This window comes from Neophocaena asiaeorientalis, unplaced genomic scaffold (genome assembly GCF_003031525.2).
Source record: "Neophocaena asiaeorientalis asiaeorientalis breed wild unplaced genomic scaffold, Neophocaena_asiaeorientalis_V1.1 scaffold30, whole genome shotgun sequence".
Lineage (NCBI taxonomy): Eukaryota > Metazoa > Chordata > Mammalia > Artiodactyla > Phocoenidae > Neophocaena > Neophocaena asiaeorientalis.
The window spans coordinates 13439091-13460012 of NW_020174923.1; the positions used below are offsets into that span (position 1 = coordinate 13439091).

The 20922-nt window shown below is 45.2% G+C and overlaps 1 protein-coding gene across 2 annotated transcripts in view; it reads left to right on the forward strand.

Annotated features, from left to right (window-relative positions):
* PITPNC1 (phosphatidylinositol transfer protein cytoplasmic 1) overlaps window positions 1-20922 on the forward strand; it is a 256794-nt gene that overhangs the window by 218214 nt on the left and 17658 nt on the right. For both annotated transcript variants that reach the window (XM_024760668.1, XM_024760667.1), the window contains exons 7-8: window positions 16701-16856; window positions 19885-19948. In XM_024760668.1, coding sequence (XP_024616436.1) covers window positions 16701-16856; window positions 19885-19948 — 220 coding nt within the window. The remainder of the gene's footprint in view (window positions 1-16700; window positions 16857-19884; window positions 19949-20922) is intronic.

Here is a 20922-nt window from a genome sequence, read left to right on the forward strand (position 1 = left end):
AGTGCTCCCCAGTGATAGCCTCCAAAGCTGGCACAGAAAGCCTGCAAGGAGATAGTCAGTGGAAGGGTCTCCAGTAGCGGCGGCATCGCAGGGCCCTGCGCCTCTCCCTTCGCAGGGTCACCATGAGGCCAGTGCTATTAGAGAGGGAAGCACGTGGTGGCCTCTGGAAGTGGCCGGAGCAATAGATGAGAAGGAAAGCCATTGGAAGAAGCACTTTTTTTTTATTGGCTGCATTGGGTCTTCATTGCTGCACACGGGCTTTCTCTAGTTGCGGTGAGTGGGGGCTACTTTTCTTTGCGGTGCACGGGCTTCTCATTGCGGTGGCTTCTCTTTGTTGAGGAGCATGGGCTCTAGGCGCACGGGCTTCAGTAGTTGTGGCACGCAGGCTCAGTAGTTGTGGCTCGCAGGCTCAGTAGTTGTGGCTCGCGGGCTCAGTAGTTGTGGTGCATGGGTTTAGTTGCTCTGCGGCATGTGAGATCTTCTCGGACCAGGGCACGAACCCGTGTCCCCTGAATCAGCAGGCAGACGGACTCTCAAACACTGTGCCACCAGGGAAGCCCAGCAGGCGGATTCTTCTTAACCACTGCACCACCAGGGAAGTCCCAAGTTGGGCATTGTTAAAGTTGGTGTTTATGGGGCTTATAATTAAACATAACGCATACGTGACATTATTTTATAAAAATGAGCTCACACAATGCAACTTTGCAACATGCATTTTCTCAATAATGATATAAGCTTGCCGTCTTTCTGGGGCAGTACAGGTCTCTCTAGCAGACTTCATAATGACTGTGTGATGTGCCAGTGTATGATTATGCCATTCTCCATTTGGTGGACATTTAGAGTGTTTCCATTCTTTTGCTATTATAGTACTTCAGGCAACACCCTCATGCTATATATTTTTTTGGCATAGTTTTAATATTTCTGTAGAATAAGTTCTAAAAGTGAAATCGTTGTGTCAGTGGACATGTGGGTTTAAATCTTTTTAGATATAGCCAAATTGCCCCCCACTCCAAAGCTATATTAAATGACTCTCTGATCCACACTTGTGTGGGAACACACTGAATTTTGAAGAAGTGAGATTGGAAAGGCAGTGTACTGAGTGAGAGCAAAGGTGGTGAAAAGGTAGGGAATTCCAGTGCACGTTCAAGGGTCAGTGAGTAACCGGGGCAGAAAAGAAGAGCCTCCAATGTCAAGCCAAGGAATTTGGCTTTTATTCTGCAAGTAGCTGAGAACTTTCAAAGCAGGGTCACCAGCCACCTTGCAAGGCGTCTCAATTTGTGACCACACCAGAGAAACTGACTTTCTCGGGGGGGCGGGGGGGCGGTGGTGAGGGCAGACCGCTGAACACCGAGAGGTTTAGAACCCTGTAACTCATCAACTTACTTGTCTCCTTCTTCTGCTACCTCTTTTCGTGAACAAATCACCTTCAGCCATATTGGCAGCAATAAAACTTTGTTAATGAAAAGAAACTTTTGGAAATAACAGGGCACTAAACAGTAGTCCAGTCTTCAACAACCCTGGCTGCGTCATTTTTAGACCAATAACAAATAGGTACTCTCTTTCAGTTCTCATTTCTTCCAAGTAAAAGAAAGCTGGGTCACCAAATTTTACTGAAATACCACGCCTAGTGCTGGTGTTTAAAACCACACTGTTCTTTTGGCCTGATCACGTGGAGCTACTGCAATGTTGTGAGCAAAGCCAGTTTTTATTGGGAGTACTAGGAAAACGGTAGTGCCCAACTCCATCCTAGAGAAAGGATTTTTGTTTTTTAATTTTTCAAGGGGAAAAATAACCAACTTAAACTGCTGCAATAATTTGCATGAATGAGGTTCCCCAGAGCTCGGTACCCAGAATAGCAGTTCCAAATCTTACCAATTGGATTGGGTAGTGAAATGCCAAACCATGTCAGTCAAACAAAACTGAGGCAAATGAATTCCTAAATATCAGATCAAAACCAGAGATTCTAAGTCTCTGCCAGGAGTGGAGTTGCTGATTGTGGTGCTGGGTCATTGAGTCAATAGAAAGAGCCTTTGGGGAAATGGCCCCATGTCCCAAAAGGGAGGATTCAACCAAGCAAAGCATCCATTGAAGCGAGAAACAATTGGGCTTGTTGAAGAGGGATCTGTGCGAAAGATAACCTCTAGAACTCACGGATGGGGATTCCCAGCCCGTGCTTTCCTTGAGTAGATGGAGCTCAACCCTAATGTACTAAGGGGCTCAGGCTTTGGGAGACCTCCCAGGTGATCACAGCCATTGCACTTCATCAGCACCAATGATGATGCACCGCCTTGAATCTCTTCCTCCGTTCAAATGAGTGGATGGATATGGAGAGATGAGGTGAGATGCCATGAGATGATGTGATGAAAGGCAAAGCATTAATATGCACAGTACTGGCACACAGTTAGCATTTAATAAATGTTCCCTTCTCCCTGCTTTGACACTGGCATTGAGATCTGCAGATGTGTCGCTGGGACGGTTGCTCAGTAGAAACCAAGTGTCTTTGTTTCTTAAGTTTTTTTTTTTTGATGTGGACCATTTTTTTAAGTCTTTATTGAATTCGTTACAATATTGCTTCTGTTTTTTATGTTTTGGTTTTTTGCCCATGAGGCATGTGGGATCGTAGCTCCCCGACCAGGGATTGAACCTGCATCCCCTACATTGGAAGGCAAAGCCAGGGAAGTCCCCCAAGTGTCTTTGGAAAGTGGCTGCCATGAGTGGGGCTCTGGGAGTTTGTTTGCATATTGCTTTTTACTTGTTGGCGTGAATGCAGAAGAGAAGCACAGGGTTGGTTTCAATCACTCCAGTCCACAAGATGACAGAATTTGCTGCAGGTACAGCAAGATCCTTCAGAAAATGGAGCCATTTGTACTGCTGAGACTTTTAAAAAAATGTGTTCGTATTGCTTCTGTTATTGTTTAACCTGAATTCAGACTGGCATGTGCCTCTTATACTTCACCCCTAAGAAACCTTAGAGGCTGATTTACTGTTTGTTGTGCCAACCTGGGGCAGTCTGTAGCACTGGAGTCCCAGGACGCTACCCAAGGCAGTTTGGGCATTTTATCAACTGTCTACCACAAGCCATTTACCAGGTGTATTTTAGAAGAATAATAGTTAAGACTTTAAAAGAAGGAAGCGGGATCCAAAGGAAAGGCTTTCAGCCAGAAGTGAACAGATATAACCAAGCTCTTCTTCAGTCCCATCTCATGGAGAACCTCCATCTGTACGTTCAAGAAAACAGGCATTAAATCCACAGCTTGCCACCTACATCAGCCCCTGCTATTTTTTGCCTTATTAGAACACCAGGACTTCCTGTCCCTTAGAGCAGAGTTCCCGAATCAGATTAGAATCACCTTAGGAGCTTAAAAAAGTGCAGATGCCTGGGACCCTCTCTGGACCTACCAAGCCAGATGCAGTAAGGTGGGACCCAAGGATCTGTGTATGAATGCATCACGTTTGGGGAAAAACCTCAGAGGAGAGCTTCCCAACCTTTTTCATGCCATGATGCACATAGAAAATGATTGGTTTTGATTGGCATGTCAGGGAGCTCCTGGTCACAGAGGACCACCTCCCAGGGTCAGGAGGCCCAGTCTGCTCACCCAGGGGCCAAGGGGACCCGGACCTTGTCACACCTCTTTATCCATTCAAGGTAGGGAAGCTCTGTCTAAGCAAGCTCGATTTACCGTGTTCACATTTTAAAACCATTTTATTGTTACTTAATTTTGTAGAGGCGAAAGGAAACAGCAATGTAAGCCTGGAAGACTGCCCAATCCCCTACCGAGGGAGGGGTCAATACCTTTGATTTTCATTCCATCTGTTGAGAATCTGATACCATCTGTCATCTGTAGAGTCATACTCAATGCCTTCCTCGCCAGCCAACAGTGTTTTTATAATATACATTTGTGCAGTTTTCTCCTAAGTTGCTGCTGCGTTGGGGGCTGGCTTAGGATCGACCCTCATCCAAATTTATTTTCTTTCATTGAAGACCGTAATCAGTGTCCGTCAGATCCTCTGGCTAGATCTTGCCCAAGCCCTTTCCCAACTAGCTCTAAGAATCTAGGGCTGCGACTCTGGGATGATGGAAGTGATATTTTTTTCTCTTGAGAAATAAGACCTGACCTAGTGATTCTCTCCTCCACTTCCATTTTTTCAGACTCCAAGTACAACTGTTCAGCTTCTGCTCCAAAAATATCCAGGAAAGAATAGGTGCTATTTAGTGGCTTGTCTTCATCTTTTTTTTAATTGTTAAGGGACCCAAAGAAAGACATAGAATTATCAGCTCATTAACTTGGGCCTTATACGTTTCAACAGATTTCTCACAGAATTGCTAAACCTGACTTTAGAGGGACAGGAACTAACTTTTGAGAAAAAGAAAGGTCATTGCTAAGTTATTTTATTCAGTTATATCATTTAATGCTAACCATTCAATAGAATAGATATTGTTTCCATTTTATAGATAGGGAAACTGAGGCTCAGAGAGTCTAAGTAGCTTGTTGACGTTTCAGGAAGCCTTGATTCAAACCCCAAAGGTTGTGCTTCTCCTCCCCCACCAAGCTGGCCCCTTCAGGCAAAGCTGAAGTTACAAACACTGTTGTCTGTCTTTATAAAGCACTCTAGGAAATTTGTTTCCTCCTAAAATGTAATTCGTTAACCCGGAGTCTCACTGACCATGTGAATGGAGGATCTTAGGGAAAGACAGAGTAAGTAAGAGGAAGGGCCTTTCCAGTCCCTTGGTTACCCTCCTTAGGTTTAATGATCTGATGGAAGTCAACTCCCCATCTTTTAGGAAAGTTTTCCTCCTTGTGAACATTCTAGAAAATAGTGGGTTGGCCAAAACAAACCTGGTCTGGAAAAAACAAAACGTGGCCATCCCACAGCAGAGTAATACAGGAACCCGTTAAAGAAAAAATAAAAGTCATAGCCCCCAAAGAATACACCCACAGACACCAGTTTAGGAAACATTCCTTTTCTCATTTTTATCATCCCCTCAGCAGTGTTGGAGTTAAATAACTTGCCCAGGTTCACACAGGTAGTAGTTGCTGGAGCAGAAATTCAAACCCACGCGTGTCTCGTTGCAAAGCTTTTTTGGTCCCCCACTCAGTTCTGCTCCACAGAACCCCGGGCCCCACAGAGGTGCTTCTGAGCCCAGTAAACAGTGACATATATTGTGTCAAACAGTGAAGGTTGAAACAGTCCAAGGAATCCACTCATCGTTTTTACCTTCTTTATATGTTGGGATTCCAAATAATAATTATATCTGGGAAAACAAAATGAGTTCTAAAGCTAAGATCAGTTTGAAATCTATTCCAGCTTTAAAAATGGAAATCCTTTATTGCCTTCAAATACAGAGTGATTGGCTTATTGACTATCTCTATCCCAGTTTCTGTTCAACAAGTTGGAGGTCCAAGTTTCCCAAAACAATACCATACATGAGGAGCAAACTAGATTCAGGGACAGTTAATCCAGTGCTGATCACCGTTGCCATGTTGCAACTGATCGAGAATATTTCTTAGTCTGTTATCAGCTTTTTAAAAAAAATTTTTTTAATTGATTGATTGACGGATTGGCTGCGTTGGGTCTTCGTTGCTGCACATGGGCTTTCTCTAGCTGCCGCGAGCGAGGGAGCAACTCTTCGTTGCGATGCGAGGGCTTCTCATTGCGGTGGCTTCTCTTGTTGCGGAGCATGGGCTCTAGGTGCGCAGACTTCAGTAGTTGTGGCACGTGGGCTTCAGTAGTTGTGGCTCGCGGGCTCTAGAGCGCAGGCTCAGTAGTTGTGGCGCACGGGCTTAGTTGCTGCGCGGCATGTGGGACCTTCCCGGAACAGGTCTCGAATCCATATCCCCTGCATTGGCAGGTGGCTTCTTAACCACTGCGCCACCAGGGAAGCCCCCTGTTATCAGCTTTTGATTTCAGAAACTTACACTATCTGTGGGCAAAATTGTATATCCTCAGTATGGATATATGATACGGTTATTAATGCTTCATAGCCTGTGTCCAAACAGCACAGCTAAGATCAGAGTGAGCAGGGACAGTCCACAACACGAAGTCCCAGCTCAGAGTCTGCCAACGAGCCAGGTCCTAACCGCCCTCCTTTCTGGGGAGAGATTGGCTCCCTGGCTATTAGGACGCTGGTGCCTAGCCTCTCACTGTCACACAACATAAGGCGGGGTTCTCTCCAGTGGGTCTTTGAATAACTTTATTGGTTTTGATTAGAGGTGATCTTGAAAATATAGTCATATCTGTGCCAAAAGGAACAGAGTAGCTTCATGTAACAGGATATTAGGGAGCCGCCTCTTGTTGCTCTGAAATTGGGAGCCAGGCCCAAAGCTGGGGACAAAGAGGAGTTACAACGCCACATTCCCCGGGCAGCCGCTCATCACTGAGGCCAGGGACTCCCCAGGGCTGGCCCAGACAGCCCAGCTGGCCCTTTCGCCATGGCACCCATCATCCATCTCCTCTCCATTCCTAGTCTGTATTTGAAGATGGGGGAGGGGAGTTCTCAGAATCATTGGGGGTACACTTATTGCCTAACCCCAAAGCCATGTGACAGGAGAATTCCAAGAGAATTAATTACAGAAACTGGAGCATCTGCAAAAGAAAAAAAAAGGCTGACTATTTGCTGAGCTGGGAACCTGCAGGTCCACACGCAGCTCCACCATCCAGGGAGACTGGGGCGAGGCTGCAAAGTGGCCCCAGGACTTCATAGGGGAACACAGAGATTGATTGATGCCTGCTGCCCATATGGAGATTTCTGAAGGAGGAGGCTTGTGGAAGGAGCCCATGGCAAGGGCTCAGATGGAGCTGTGGAGAGTGAGTCTGGGAGTAGGATGGGGACGTTCCTTTGGACATTATACGAAATGAAGATAATAATGTACTACTTTAGAGGTTTGTAGTCAGGAGAATTCCAGGATGTTTGCCCTGAAACCCACAAATTCTCCAATTCTCTGATACCAACCCGGTGTCAACAATTCACTTCAGTTCTGACACTACCTGGCTTTAGCATCACATAGCACAAGTTCAAGGACTCAGTCCCACAAGACCACTCCCACTTCAGATGCCAGTCACAAGTCCAGGGCCACCACATTAACCAGTATTAACTAGTATTAACTCCTTCCCACAAAGTCAACCTCACGTTCGAGAATTTGCTGGGAAGGCTCACAGAAATCAGGAAACCACTTGACTTATGTTTAACAAACAAACATTTGCTAGTTTTTTAGAAAGAGTGCAATTCAGGAACAGCCAAAAGGAAACGATGCACAGGGCAAAGGATGAGGGAGGGAGGTACAAGGTTGCACGTCCTCTCCAGGCATGCCCACTGCACCCCCCCCCGCCCCAGCACAGTGATGTGTTCACCAACCTGGAAGCTCTCCAGATCTCACTGTCAAGAATTTGTATATTTCAATCGCCAGCCTCCCTCTTCTCCCTTCCCCAGAGGTCAGCGGTCTAAGCCCTTGATCTTTCTGGGGACCAGCCCCATTGTGAGGCTATCTAAGGGCTGCACCCTAAGTCACCTCACATATATTTCTTATACCACAAAGATTAAATGAGAGAGCATATCTGAAGTGCTCGACCCGGGCTCTGGTACCCAGCAAGCATTTGATGACCATTAGCTAGTGCGGCGACTTCCCCCTCCTTCCATCCTCCACTTTCTCCTGACCACCTCTCTCAGGGTTCTCTTCTGCCTTCATCTCCTCCCTGCCCCCCCTAAAAGGCATCACCAGTGGTCACCCTCAGGGCTAGAGGCTGCTGACTATTCAATGGTTTTGTGGTTTGTACTCAAATTTTCCATTTTAATCTTCCTCTTCTTCAGGTAGAGAGTTTTGAGTTCTCCCGGCCCTGAATTAGAACCAAGAAGGGCTCAGAACACCCACCAAAACACTCCCCCCACCCAGCCACCTTTTTCTCTGCCTTTCTACATGTCAGACACACCTTCTGAGTCAAGCTCCTTTAAGAGTTGCTTTGCAGAGGACTAACAGATCACTCCGTGTTTGCAGTACACGCTAGTGCCAAGAGCAAATGCTTTAAAAATAGCACTTTAGGTATTAACTGCTAACAAAGCAAGAATTGGCTGCTTCTGGCTACAATTTGCATTTGGGATTTTTTTTTTTTTTTTTAAGCTGATGCATAGCAGGTGACCTTTTAAGTAAAGTTTTTGGCCAGTTCTCAAGTGCACTGTGATGAAAGCTCCTTAGTGCTGTTGGCTTTTTTTTTTTTAACACCTTTATGAGACCTAGCTCACATATTATACAGTTCACCCACTTAAAGTGTAGAATTCAGTGGATTTTAGTACTTTCACAGATGTGGGTAACCATCACCACAGTCAAATTTAAAACATGTTCATCAACCCAGTAAAGATACCCTGTATGAATTTTTTTTTTTTTTTGGCTGTGTTGGGTCTCCGTTGCTGCGCGCGGGCTTTCTCTAGTTGCTGAGAGCAGGGTTGCGGTGCGTGGGCTTCTTATTGCAGTGGCTTCTCTAGTTGCGGAGCACGGGCACTAGGTGAGCGGGCTCAGTAGTTGTGGCTCATGGGCTCTAGAGCGCAGGCTCAGTAGTTTTGGCGCACTGGCTTAGTTGCTCTGCAAGTATGTGGGATCTTCCCGGACCAGGGCTCAAACCCGTGTCCCCTGCATTGGCAGGCGGATTCTTAACCTCTGCGCCACCAGGGAAGTCCCAGAGACCCTGTATGCTTTAGCTATCATACCCCCTATTCTTTTATCCTCAATCCCACCCCAGCCCTAGGCAATCACTAATCTTCCTATCTCTAGATTTCCCTGTTCTACATGCTTCATATGAACGGGATCCTTTAATATGTGGTCTGTTGGGACTAGCTTCTTTGAAAGCGCTTTAATTTTTATGCGTATCCCTTTTAGGATTCAGGTTTAAGAAATGTTGGTCCAAATTTGCGGCTAAATTTTAGCTGGTTGAAACGGCCATTCATTGAAGGGGAATGAGAATAATACCACCTTGGAGTCATCAGGAAAAGTTCCTGAATGCAGGAAAAAATCTGATATTTTTCAGATTGGTTAGTTCATCTCTATTTGAGGGCTGAGCATTATGGTTACATAATATAGCAATTCCTAGCCTGTTACTGCTTAGCCCTTTTTCATTTAACATTTATCAAAGACTTCTAATTTCAGTTAACAGGGCACGCCCCTGTTGGCTATAGTCCTTTGTGGTTCAAATTGAAAGCGTAATTAATCACGGAGACTTTATATCTCAGTGAACATTGGCTAATAATATTGCCTCTGAGATGCAAGCTGCGCTCCAGCCAGGTTGAGATCTCCTGCGGGTTTCTCCTGGCACCTCCCGGGTGTGAGACTGATCCTGACAAACCCAGGGACACAGTTTCGCATGGGCTGCACTAATCAAAGCCCTTAGCGTCACCTTTGCTCTGCTTTGTCCAAGTGCGAGATGGATGAAATTTGAAGGTGTGACTGACCCCGGGGAGAGGAAAGAGGAAGCCTTCTAAAGAAGATGCGCCCGCACGGAAGGAAGTGTGACCAGCGAGGTCCATCTGGCCCCGGGGAGAAGCCCTGGCACCAGCGCGGCTCCCTCCATAAAGATGGACTTTAATGACAAAGGTCCAAGTTGCCATCTGCCAATCCTGGGGAGCACCGATAGGATCCAGAGCCAGAGCTCTCACTGGGGGTGAATTTAGAAGCCCCCCAGCTGGAGGAACTTGCAGCCTGGTGCGTTCCCAGCTAGCCAGCTGCTGGGCAGAGCCCTCAAGGCAAGAGCATTGACCGAGTAGGTGAACAAGCTGTGGAAGAGTTACAGGGTGATCTAGAAGACTTCCCTTGTGAAAACCTCTCTGACTTGGTGTTAGAGGTTGGCCTGGTTCCCCACAAAAAGATATGTTGAGGTCCTGACCCCCAGTACCTGAGAGTGTGACCTTACTTGGAAATACGGTCTTTACGGAGGTAATCAAATGAAAATGAGGTTCAGTGCGCTCTAATCCAATATGATTGTGTCCTTACGAAAGGGGGAAATTTAGAGACAGAGACAGACATGCACAGAAGGAAGACGATGTGAAGACACACGGGGAGGACGCCATGTGACCGGGGTGTACATCTACAAGTCAAGGAACACCAGAATTCCCAGCAAACCAAACCACCAGAATTAGCAAAGAGGCATGGAACAGATTCTCCTTTACAAGCCCCAGAAGGAACCTGCTCTACTGACACCTTGATCTGAGACTTCTAGCCTCCAGAACTGTAAGACAATAAATTTCTGTTAAGCCACGCAGTTTGTGGGTGGCTAATTCAAAGTGGCTGTTAAGTGGGTGGTACTTTGTTATGATAGCTCTAGCAAACTTATACAGCTAGGCTCCCCGTTAGGGAAACAAGCTCCACCCTGGCTTGGATGATGACTGGAAGGAAAGGATTGCATTTATCTCTGTGTCGTTCTCAACTCTTCAGGAGGAAAGATTTTATATAACGCCTGAGATGCTCGAAGTTGTCGGGCTTCAAGGCTGGCCCATCCTGACATGGGGAGATAGCTGCCCAGTGTGTCCACCTGCCAGGGAAGCTCCCAGCTTGGATGGACCAGCTCCTTTGTGTGCCCCTATGTGGTTCCAGAACCTTGGTGAAATCAGTAAAATTCCTTCCTTTAAGGGAGCAGCCTACAGTAGGGCAATCTGCTTTGCTCTCTGCTTTGTCAACTTGGAACAGTGTTCCTGAAACATAAGAGAAAGAGGGAAAGGAATTGATTCTAAGATTGAAGACTATCATTTGTCCTTGGCCCAGAACCTAGTCATGAGAGTCCAATAAGCAAAAACCCTTTTCTTGGGATTTCTTCCACCACCATATTTAATGGACACTGACAGGTAGCAGCCTCCAGAAAATGGAAATGCCCACCCTGCCTCTCACTGACACAAGAACTCCAGCATTATGGTGGGCAGCCATATTTTTTGGCACTTATTTTTCTATACACTCAACCACAGGATAACAATAAGTAAAAATAATCCTACAGCGCTTAAGATATTCCTGCTGCCTTTCTTCTGAGGAGCTAAGTGAGATTTGAGGAAATTGAAATCTCTTAAGGATGTTTCAGTATCAGGTGCTTCTTAAAGCCCTGGGATATCTCCTGTATATCATGCATCACCTATTGGGTGTTGGGCTGGGGATTTCACCGACATTATCCAATTTAAGCCTTGCAACAGTCCCACAAGGGAATTAGTATTAACACCATCCTGCAGATGAGGAGACTGAAGCCCCCTCTGACAGATTGTGCCAGAACTTCAGATGAGAATCCACGTGGTCTAGGAGCAGGGAGCCCAGGTCTGGGAGTCAGGTTGACCTGAGCCTGAGGCCTGGAGAACTGTGGGTAAGTCAGCAATCACCTCTGAGCTTCAGGCTCCGCGTGTGGAGCACAGAGATGACATTTGCACCTTATGGTAGTGGTTAAACCTTGGCTGTATGTTTGGATCACCTGGGGAGCTTTTGAAATCCTGGATGCACAGACCCCACCCAAGACTGATTTGATCAGAAGCATTGGGGATTTAACCATACTCCTCACCCCCAGAGGTTTCTTTCACAGTTCTGGAGGACAGAAGTTCTTAGTGACGGTGAGGCTCTAGGGAAGAATCCTTTCTTGCCTCTTCTGGCTTCTGGCAGCTCCAGGAGTTCTGTGGTTTGTAGCTGCATATCTCCAACCTCTGCCTCCAACTTCACATGGCCTCCTTTCTGTGTCTTCTTTTCTGTCCCTTATCAGGACACTTGTTATTGGATTTAGGGCCCACCCTCTTAATCTAGGATGAGCTCGTCTCCAGAGCCTTAGTTTCATTACATCTGCAAAGGCCTTTTTTCCCAAAGAAGATCTCATTCATAGGTACTAGGGATGAGGACTTGGACATATCTTTTGGTGTGGGGGGGTCACCAACCCACTACAGAGAACTTTCACTGTGTTTTCTGATTGCACCGGGTTGGGATCCAGCAAGAGTTTGGAGATGCATAATCTCTCAGTCACACTAAAGTCAAATTTTATGTCCTTTTAAATTAGGCCAGGGCTTCCCTGGTGGCGCAGTGGTTAAGAATCCGCCTGCCAACGCAGGGCACACGGGTTCGAGCCCTGGTCCGGGAAGATCCCACGTGCTGCGGAGCAGCTAAGCCCGTGTGCCACAACTACCGAAGCCTGCGCTCTAGAGCCCTCGAGCCGCGGCTACTGAGCCTGTGTGCCACAACTACTGAAGCCCGCGCGCCTAGAGCCCGTGCTCTGCAGCAAGAGAAGCCACTGAAATGAGAAGACTGCGCACCGCAACACAGAGTAGCCCCCGCTCGCCGCAACTAGAGAAAGCCCGCACGCAGCAACAAAGACCCAATGTAGCCAAAAATAAATAAATAAATTTATTAAAAATGAAAAAATACTATAGCAGCTATAGAAAGAAATACAAACTAGAAAATTAAAAAATAAAAGTTGTAAGAAAGATCGACTGCTGTATGAATGGGGCAATTTAGATATTTATGTTCACAAACTCAAGTGAGAGAATGAGAGTCGAAGATAATAATTTCCAGAAGAATGAGTATTTGGGGGGAAGGTGGGGAGGAGAAATAGAGGGGGAGGGGAAAAGGCAGAAAGTTTGCAGTGACCAGAATACTTCAGATCAGACCCAGTGGTTTGATTTCTTAAATTGTATTAGTTTATCTATTTATTTTGCTCATTGTCATTCAAAGGTATTCAGCTGGATGTTCGTTTCTGATCTTGAGTTTTGATTAAAGGAGTCCTTTGGTAAATCCCTCTCCCGTACTTCCCTCCAGCTCTCTGAAAGTGAATCCCTAATTATAGGCCATGTATGAGGTTTACTAGATGAAATCAGCAGCTGTGGATATGACACCAGACTCGCAAAAAATCAACACACTGTTGCCATAAAAAGCCCAATTGTTAATTGCTTCTTTGGCATCTGGCTATAACAAAAACACCCTTTCGCTGTTTAATATTCAAAGTAAATGTACTGGAAAGAACATTGGGCTAGAATTAGGGGAGGCGGGGATTATTGTCCCAGCTCTGTTACCAAGTGCCCATGGTTTGGGGACAAAACATTTCATCTTCTCAGGCCTCAGTATCCTTATCCATAAAACCGAGGGTATGAAGTCAAATTACCACTTCCAGTTTAAAAATCCCATTCCGCATCTTGAAAATACAGCACGCTTCTCATACCCATCTAGCCTTTTCCCAAAGCTCTGTTTCACGAATGCCTGATCTCATTTTATAATTTTGTGGTTCGATCGGGAGCCACATGTGAATTTAAGTGTCTGCGTAGTTTTCACTTTGCAGGCAGTACTTTTCAGGTCTTATTCAGAAGTGAAGTTTGCTGTGAGGCCCCACAACTCTTAATTGCTTTGCAAATGCAATCCGCCGGTGTTCCACGTTTAATATTACGGAGTCTTAACGTTATTCTTGAGATGTGTGGAATCTACATGAAGATTCTAGGACAGGTATCATGTCAAGATCCACAGTGGCTGGCTGAAGGAACAAGCCGAGGCTAGTCCATGAATCGGGGACTCACGTTGGGGAGGGGAGCGTGGGGTGCAGCCAGCTGACCCAGGGGCCTCCATCTTCAGGCTTCTCTCAGGCCCAGTGCACAGGACCTGAGACAAGTGAAAGCAGCTCAGGCCACGGCCACACTTCCTTTGTTGACTGGGTCCTTTGTCTCTTAAATGTCTGGGTTGCCAGGAACTTTGCCCTCTTGCTTTCAACTGCTCGCTGGCACTGCAACTGTCCTTTATTTACCCAGTTGCTAACCAGAGTAGGATAAGCTCCACTCAGGTTCACGAGGGTTTGCCTGTGTGTGTTCTGGTCGACCACAGCCTGGAGGTCGTGTCTTTTGAGCCTCAAGATAGTTGTCTGTGTGCTGATAATCATCCTCGTCACTTGCCTCTTGCGGGAAAGTCAAAGGGCAGGTGGGAAAAGAAACCAGCTTCCCCTGTTTCAGGAACTGCTTGGCAGCCGTACATTTCCTTGTGTATAGTTTTCAAGGGTGTAGCTAATTGTATGAACTTTCGGTGAGCTCTGGGAAAAAAGAGAGCAGCATTCCTTCTCTTCATCTTTGGAGATCCAGTTATTGCATCTGTTTTGGAATCCATTTGATGCTCCTGTTTTGTTATCTCTTGCTGAGTAACAATTCATCCAAGAATTCAGTGGCTTAAAACAACAATGTATTAGTTCTCACAATTCTGCCATCTCGATTGGGCTTAGCTGGGCAGGATCTTCTGTTCCTCGTGGTATATGCTTGGACTGAAATATCAAAGACGGCTCTTTTGCTCATGTACTGGCTTCTCAGCTGGAATGAGCGAGCATCTCTCCACATGGCCCTCCACATCGCAGGCTTGGGCTTCCTCACAGCATGGTGGTCTCAGGGTGATCAAGCTAGATTTTTTACATTGAGATTTTTTACATTGTGGCAGACTTCCCGTTTCCAGCTTCTCTTAAAGACCTGAACTGACACAGTGTCTCTTCTGCCACATTCTTTTGGTCAAAGCAAGTCACAGAGCAGTCTAGATTCATGGGGAGGGGAAGTAGCCTCCACCTCTTACAGGCATAGTGAGGGAGGGAATTGATGGGGGCCATCTTTGGAGATTATCTCCCATAGTCTCCCTGGTGATATATCTCTTCATTTACTGGCCTTCTCTCTTTGTTCTTTTTTTTAATTTTTTTGGCTCTGTTTGGTCTTCGTTGCTGCGCGTGGGCTTTCTCTAGTTGTGGCGAGCGGGGGCTACTCTTTGCTGCAGTGCGCGGGCTTCTCATTGCGGTGGCTTCTCTCATTGTGGAGCACAGGCTCTAGGTGTGCAGGCTTCAGTAGTTGTGCCACGCGGGCTTCGGTAGTTGTGGCTTGTAGACTCAAGAGCGCAGCCTCAGTAGTTGTGGCGCACAGGCCTAGTTGCTCCGCAGCATGTGGGGTCTTCCTGGACCAGGGCTCAAACCTGTGTCCCCTGCATTGGCAGGTAGATTCTTAACCACTGCACATTTTGTGGTGTAGGAATACAGGTCAGGCAGGAATTAGTCCCATGGTCTTAAACATCACATCTTTTACCAGCAATTCCAGGGTGCTTTGGAAAGGCATTGCTATCTCTGCCCTGGACTGTAGGGCTGAGGATCAGAGGCTTCATTGACTGCCTTGGGAAGTACAATAATGGCCAACATCAGTTGGGCACTTGCTATGGGCCAAACTCTGTGCTTATGCCTTTTTCATATATCATGTTATTATCATAATCTTTCTAGGCCTATGCACATAATTTCATTAGCAGTTTCTGGGTTGGTCCAGGTGATAAAAATATAGCTTGGCAAAGTTGGTACTAAAGATTCAAAAATGCTGCCCACACTCAAGTCCCTCCCTCCCCAGAATTACTTATTTCCTTGGGGTAGTTATTATTCATCCTTCTTTCCTTACTCCCTTCCAGAATCCCTTTTGTCAATTCTGTATTCCATTAATTATATATGTGTCCCACTCTGGTCCCTGTCTACCCCCAGACCCACCATCTTCCTGCCACTGATACAAGTAAGGAAGGACCCTGGAGGAAAGTCAGGGAACAGAGATCATCCAAGTAGAGTTGAGTCCATTCTCTGAGTGGAGGGAAGTGCCCTGCAATCACACACAGGCCATACCTTTCAGACCACACATGCACCTGGTGCCCTCCCACAACCCCCAGGGCAAAGAAATCTGGTTGAGGGGAAGCATAATGTAATACCTGGTTCTGTGCCTGCCCACAGGGTGCATTCAGTAAACACAGTTAAGATAATGATTTTTTTTTTTTTTTGGCTGCATTGGATCTTTGTTGCTGCACGTGGGCTTTCTCTAGTTGCGGCGAGTGGGGCTACTCTTCATTGCAGTGAGCGGGCTTCTCATTGTAGTGGCTTCTCTTGTTGCGGAGCATGGGCTCTAGGCACGTGGGCTTCAGTAGTTGTGGCATGCGGGCTCAGTAGTTGTGGCTCGCGGGCTCTAGAGCACAGGCTCAGTAGTTGTGGCGCACGGGCTTAGTTGCTCCACGGCACGTGGGATCTTCCCGGACTAGGGCTCGAACCCGTGTCCCCTGCATCGGCAGGCGGATTCTCAACCACTGCGCCACCAGGGAAGCCCCAGGATAATGATTATTATAGTATTACTTTATGCAAGAATATCAGCAGGGAACTCCCTGGCGGTCCAGTGGTTAGGACTCCATAATTTCACTGCCGAGGGCACAGGTTCAATCCCTGGTCGGGAAAGTAGGATCCCGCAAGCAGCGTGATATGGCCAAAAAAAAAAAGAATATCAGCAAACCCAGAGCCAGTGCACACCCTGAAAAACCCTACTGAGGTAGTAGATAGCATTTTTTATATTTCATTTATGTATTTTCATAGCTTTATTGGCATCTAATTTACATACCATAAAGTTCATCCATTTAAAGTGTTCAGCTCAATGGTTTTTAGCATATTTACAGAATTGTGAGCCATCACCTTAAATCTAATTTTAGAGAATTTTCATCACCTCGGAAATAACTTTGTTCCCATAGCAGTGATCCCCATACTATCTCCCTCCCCCGGCCTTAGGCCACTAATCTACGTTTTCCATACATTTGCCTATTCTGGATATTTTACATACATGGAATTAGACACTGTGTCTTTGGGTGACTGGTTTCTTTCACTTGGCTTCCCTTATTCACTTATTTCGTGTAAAAAGATGGTTGAACTTTTAAGTTATCATTTCTTTGATTTTTTTTTTTTTTCTCCAGGATCCTAAACACTTCAAGTCAGAGAAGACAGGACGGGGCCAGTTAAGGGAAGGCTGGAGAGATAGTCATCAGCCCATCATGTGTTCCTACAAGCTGGTGACCGTGAAGTTCGAGGTCTGGGGGCTTCAGACCAGAGTGGAACAATTTGTACACAAGGTAAGTAAATGGACAGCAGTTCCTGGGCTATGGACAAAGTAATTGTCTTTGTTGTGAGCTGGAGTGCCCAATGCCCAACAGATGTATAAGCGCTGAGCCAACACGAGGTACCTGCATCTAGAAAACCCTGTTTTCATGAAAATGCATTTTGTCTACTGTTTAATTTTCTTCCACTAATAGATATCTTACACTTTATCTCTCATTCTGTAACCTCCATGTCTATTGGGTGAGTATGTTCAGGAAGTTGGGCTTTCAAAATATACTTCTCTCTTTGGCATCAGGCTAATCTAGTTCCAGAGAGAGGTACTTGTACTTGGTCCTTGGGTACTCAGGTTCAGACAGAAGCACAGGGTTTATCTGTATGTGCAGAGTCCCCCCAAGGATAGATCTCACTCAAAAGATCCTACAAATGTAGACACCTGAGGTAGAAGTTGCCCCAAGAGACAGAACAGGAAATCCCAGTGGTCCCATTAGATGGTGTACCTCAGCATTTCTGCCCTTTTAATCATTCTGCTACCAAAGAATTATTAACAACCTCAAAACACAGATTTCAATTGTATGCCTACTTTGACTAAACATGTTAATGTTGTAGCAGGAACCCATTTGGGGTGATGATTTAAGTTTGTTAGGGGCTTCTAACATGACTCTTATCCTTATGGAAATTAATGGGAAATACAGTGTTGAGCATTGCCCTTTGTAACTCCTATTTTCATGAAAATAAATACTATCCGAGTTGTCTCTACATTCCAGATAGGCTGGATATCTGTTTATTTTTCCACTTAAAAACTGATAAACTGATAAACCACTGGTGGCGCAGTGGTTGAGAGTCCGCCTGCCGATGCAGGGGACACGGGTTCGTGCCCCGGTCCGGGAGGATCCCACATGCCGCGGAGTGGCTGGGCCCATGAGCCATGGCCGCTGAGCCTGCGCGTCCGGAGCCTGTGCCCCGCAACGGGAGAGGCCACAACAGTGAGAGGCCCGCGTACCGCAAAAAAAGAAAAAAAAAAACTGATGAAGAATAGCTTTCTGAAATTCTTTTGGGGGCACTGGAATTTAACCTTAATGCACTGAGCTTTTTGTTACTTAGATGGATTTATCTACTGATCTTGTGGGGGGGCAGTTGACAATAAAATGTGTAAATCTTGAATTTGGGTCCAAGAAAGAGATTGAACTTGGGCTCCTGATAATAGCAGACCCTGGAGCAAATTTGAAGCAGAGAAGTGTACTGATCTGCTGAGCTCCAGAATCCATTCTGCCCAGCCCGGGGTGGGAGCCAGGTGGCACACAGAGAAATCAGGTTCTGGAACCTCTTGTTTCCCTGCTGTGTCCCAGGTATTAAGCAGGAAGACAGTCCGGGCTCTCAGAGTAAATATTTTCCAGCCTCAGCTCTGGGTCGAGCTCCAGCTATATATTCTTGACTTCCTACAACATCCCACCTTTTTTTTTAAACCCCAAATGATCTCCTCTTATCAGGGCCACTACCATAGTATGTTTTATTATCTCCTCTTCTCACAAAGCATATTTAGATTGCCACAGGGCTCACTGCGTTTCTTTTCTAGTTTTGAGAATCCATTTCTTTAAAATACTTGCAAGAATTACGCTCTAGTAGTAGGCATTCCCATTGCCCATTTCCAAATATAATGAAGTGTTATCAACACCCCCAAAACACACCTGCTGTGGCACATGAGCCACTAATGAGTATCTGAGGCTAGCATTTGCATGGGTTTTAAGTGCCAGGGATGCCTTTCTCTGAACACCTTTGTGTTTGAAGAATCTATTCACAGTTAAGGGGGAAAAATGTTGGAAAGCGAGCCATTAGCACATTATTGAATTCTTGTTTCCAGTAGACAGCTGTGTTGTGCTTAATGCAATAGGGTGTATTTACTGATGCCTCAATGCAGTTCTTCTGATTTCCATGAATTTGACACACTCAGCACTCAAGTGTGTATGGCTTCACGTTGTTTCTTATTTTCATTACATGTTTCCTCCTTCCGAATTACAAAAGCCTCACTAGATATCCAGAGGCCTGGAGTAATAAACACTTCATTATGAAAGCTTCCCTTGTTCCTGCAAATTCACTGAATTAAAATCCTTCATTTATTGAAACATGCTTGAACCTTCTGCAAGAGGTTTTTGACAATTGCTAGATTTGTTTGGCAGGAAGAAAGGAATGTTGGAGGGAGAGCTTTGAGTATCTAAGAAATGTAAAAAGGCATATTTACAGAAGATAGAAAAAGAATACCATGAAATAAAGGCACATAAATGGTATATAACACACAAACCCTCTAGAATGATTTTTCTTAGTCTTCCATGGCCTTTATATGTCACCATAAGAAACAATTTCATTCCTTTTGTCTCCAGTTAAGTTCATTATTCCCATTACATTCTACTCTGGTTCAGGTCTCTTATTTCATCTCTTTCAAGAATAGTTGACTAAACTGCTCCCCCCCCCCCGCTTTTATTACATGAAAATCAAGCCTAGAAAGATATTTACTTCTCTTGAATCCCACACCTTCAATTATTTTTTTTTAATTAAGCAATATTTAGGATACTTCATTAGAAAAGAGAGAGTTTTAAGTGCTTTTGGCTTAGAAGTGACTTGCTACCCGGACAGATGTTCTTGATTTCCAACATTTATGACCTCCTGGCACCAGTGAGACGCACCCTTCCGCAAAAGAAAAGTAGAACCTGTTTTAGGTAAAGATAAATGAAGAGAAAAATCTTAAGGTGATCAGTCCTAGATATTCATTCCAGTCACTGCTGTGTGACTGCCAAGTCGTCGTCATTAGTGTGAACAACCTCCAGCCCAACTTTCAAATAAGATAAAGAGATTAATTTACAGCAAGTGTATGGACACCATGGAAAGGGCTGAGAGTAAGTATGTCAGCCCCTAATTGTCATCACATATGGCCAGAGGGATGGAGAAATTTGTAATTGCCAGGATTCCAAGAATTGGGAACCATCCCTTTTCCAGATAGTTTTAATCAAACCTCGTATTCTGTCAAACATCCTTCTTTTGCTTTTTTAGGTGGTCCGAGATATTCTTCTGATTGGACATAGACAGGCTTTTGCATGGGTTGATGAGTGGTATGGTAAGTCAACTTCCCCAAAATGACTCGTAGAACAACTTCATAACATGTTGGCTTGGGCTTCCAGTCCATCTGGCTTCAACTGCTACCTAGAAAGACAACAACAAAGGCAGGGCTATTACTTCCTGTATTGGAAACAGCACTGTCCATGGGACATAATGAAGAAGAATGTAGTGATAGAAGCTTGGTCTAAAATAACCACAACACTTAATTATTGACTAAGTAGGACCTCAGTATGTTTGATGCTTACATACTTGATAATGCAGGGCTCCATAATTCTCTGTTGGATGGGCTTCAAACCCATCCTAATTTATCCCAAACTTCAAGATCAGTGCCGTGTGAAGCATCATATCAAGTGAAAGCAGTCCTTGGATTTAGAGACTATTGGAAACACTCCCTCACCAAAAACATAAGGACTCTGTAAGAATTCAAGGACAAAGGCATTGGTACCGTACCCCTTATTTCTGAGACTGTTGTTCTGGCTTTTTAAAAAATGCTTTGGGAAGAATTAAACTAAGTTCTGTATATTTTCAGTAAATGGAAAGAAACAAGGTTTGTTTCATCCCATGATGGATGGAGGACCCTTCCCATATCCCCAGTGCTATCATTTTGTCCACATGAATCCTTGACATTCCCAGAATCAGTCATCGGAGGCTAGTGTCCTTGACTATAAAAAGAAACAAACTATAAAAAGAAACAAATGTGACTTGGGTCATATCTGATTGCCTAATGAAATGCCCTTCTCCTTGGCCTTTTCCTAAGTCACATTGAATTTGTTCTCAGTGTAATGTAGATTGCATTTTGGTGCCTTTCTGTCATTGTTCCACCAATCCCTTCCCTCCTCTTAGCAGAAGGTATCAAATTTGAAGTGAAAAGTTACATTGGACTGAATGGGCAAAGACAGTGATGGTTATTAATGTTGTTAGCTGTTTCTGACCACATTTCAAAAGACGGGTTTCTGTAGGCTATGGGAGTGC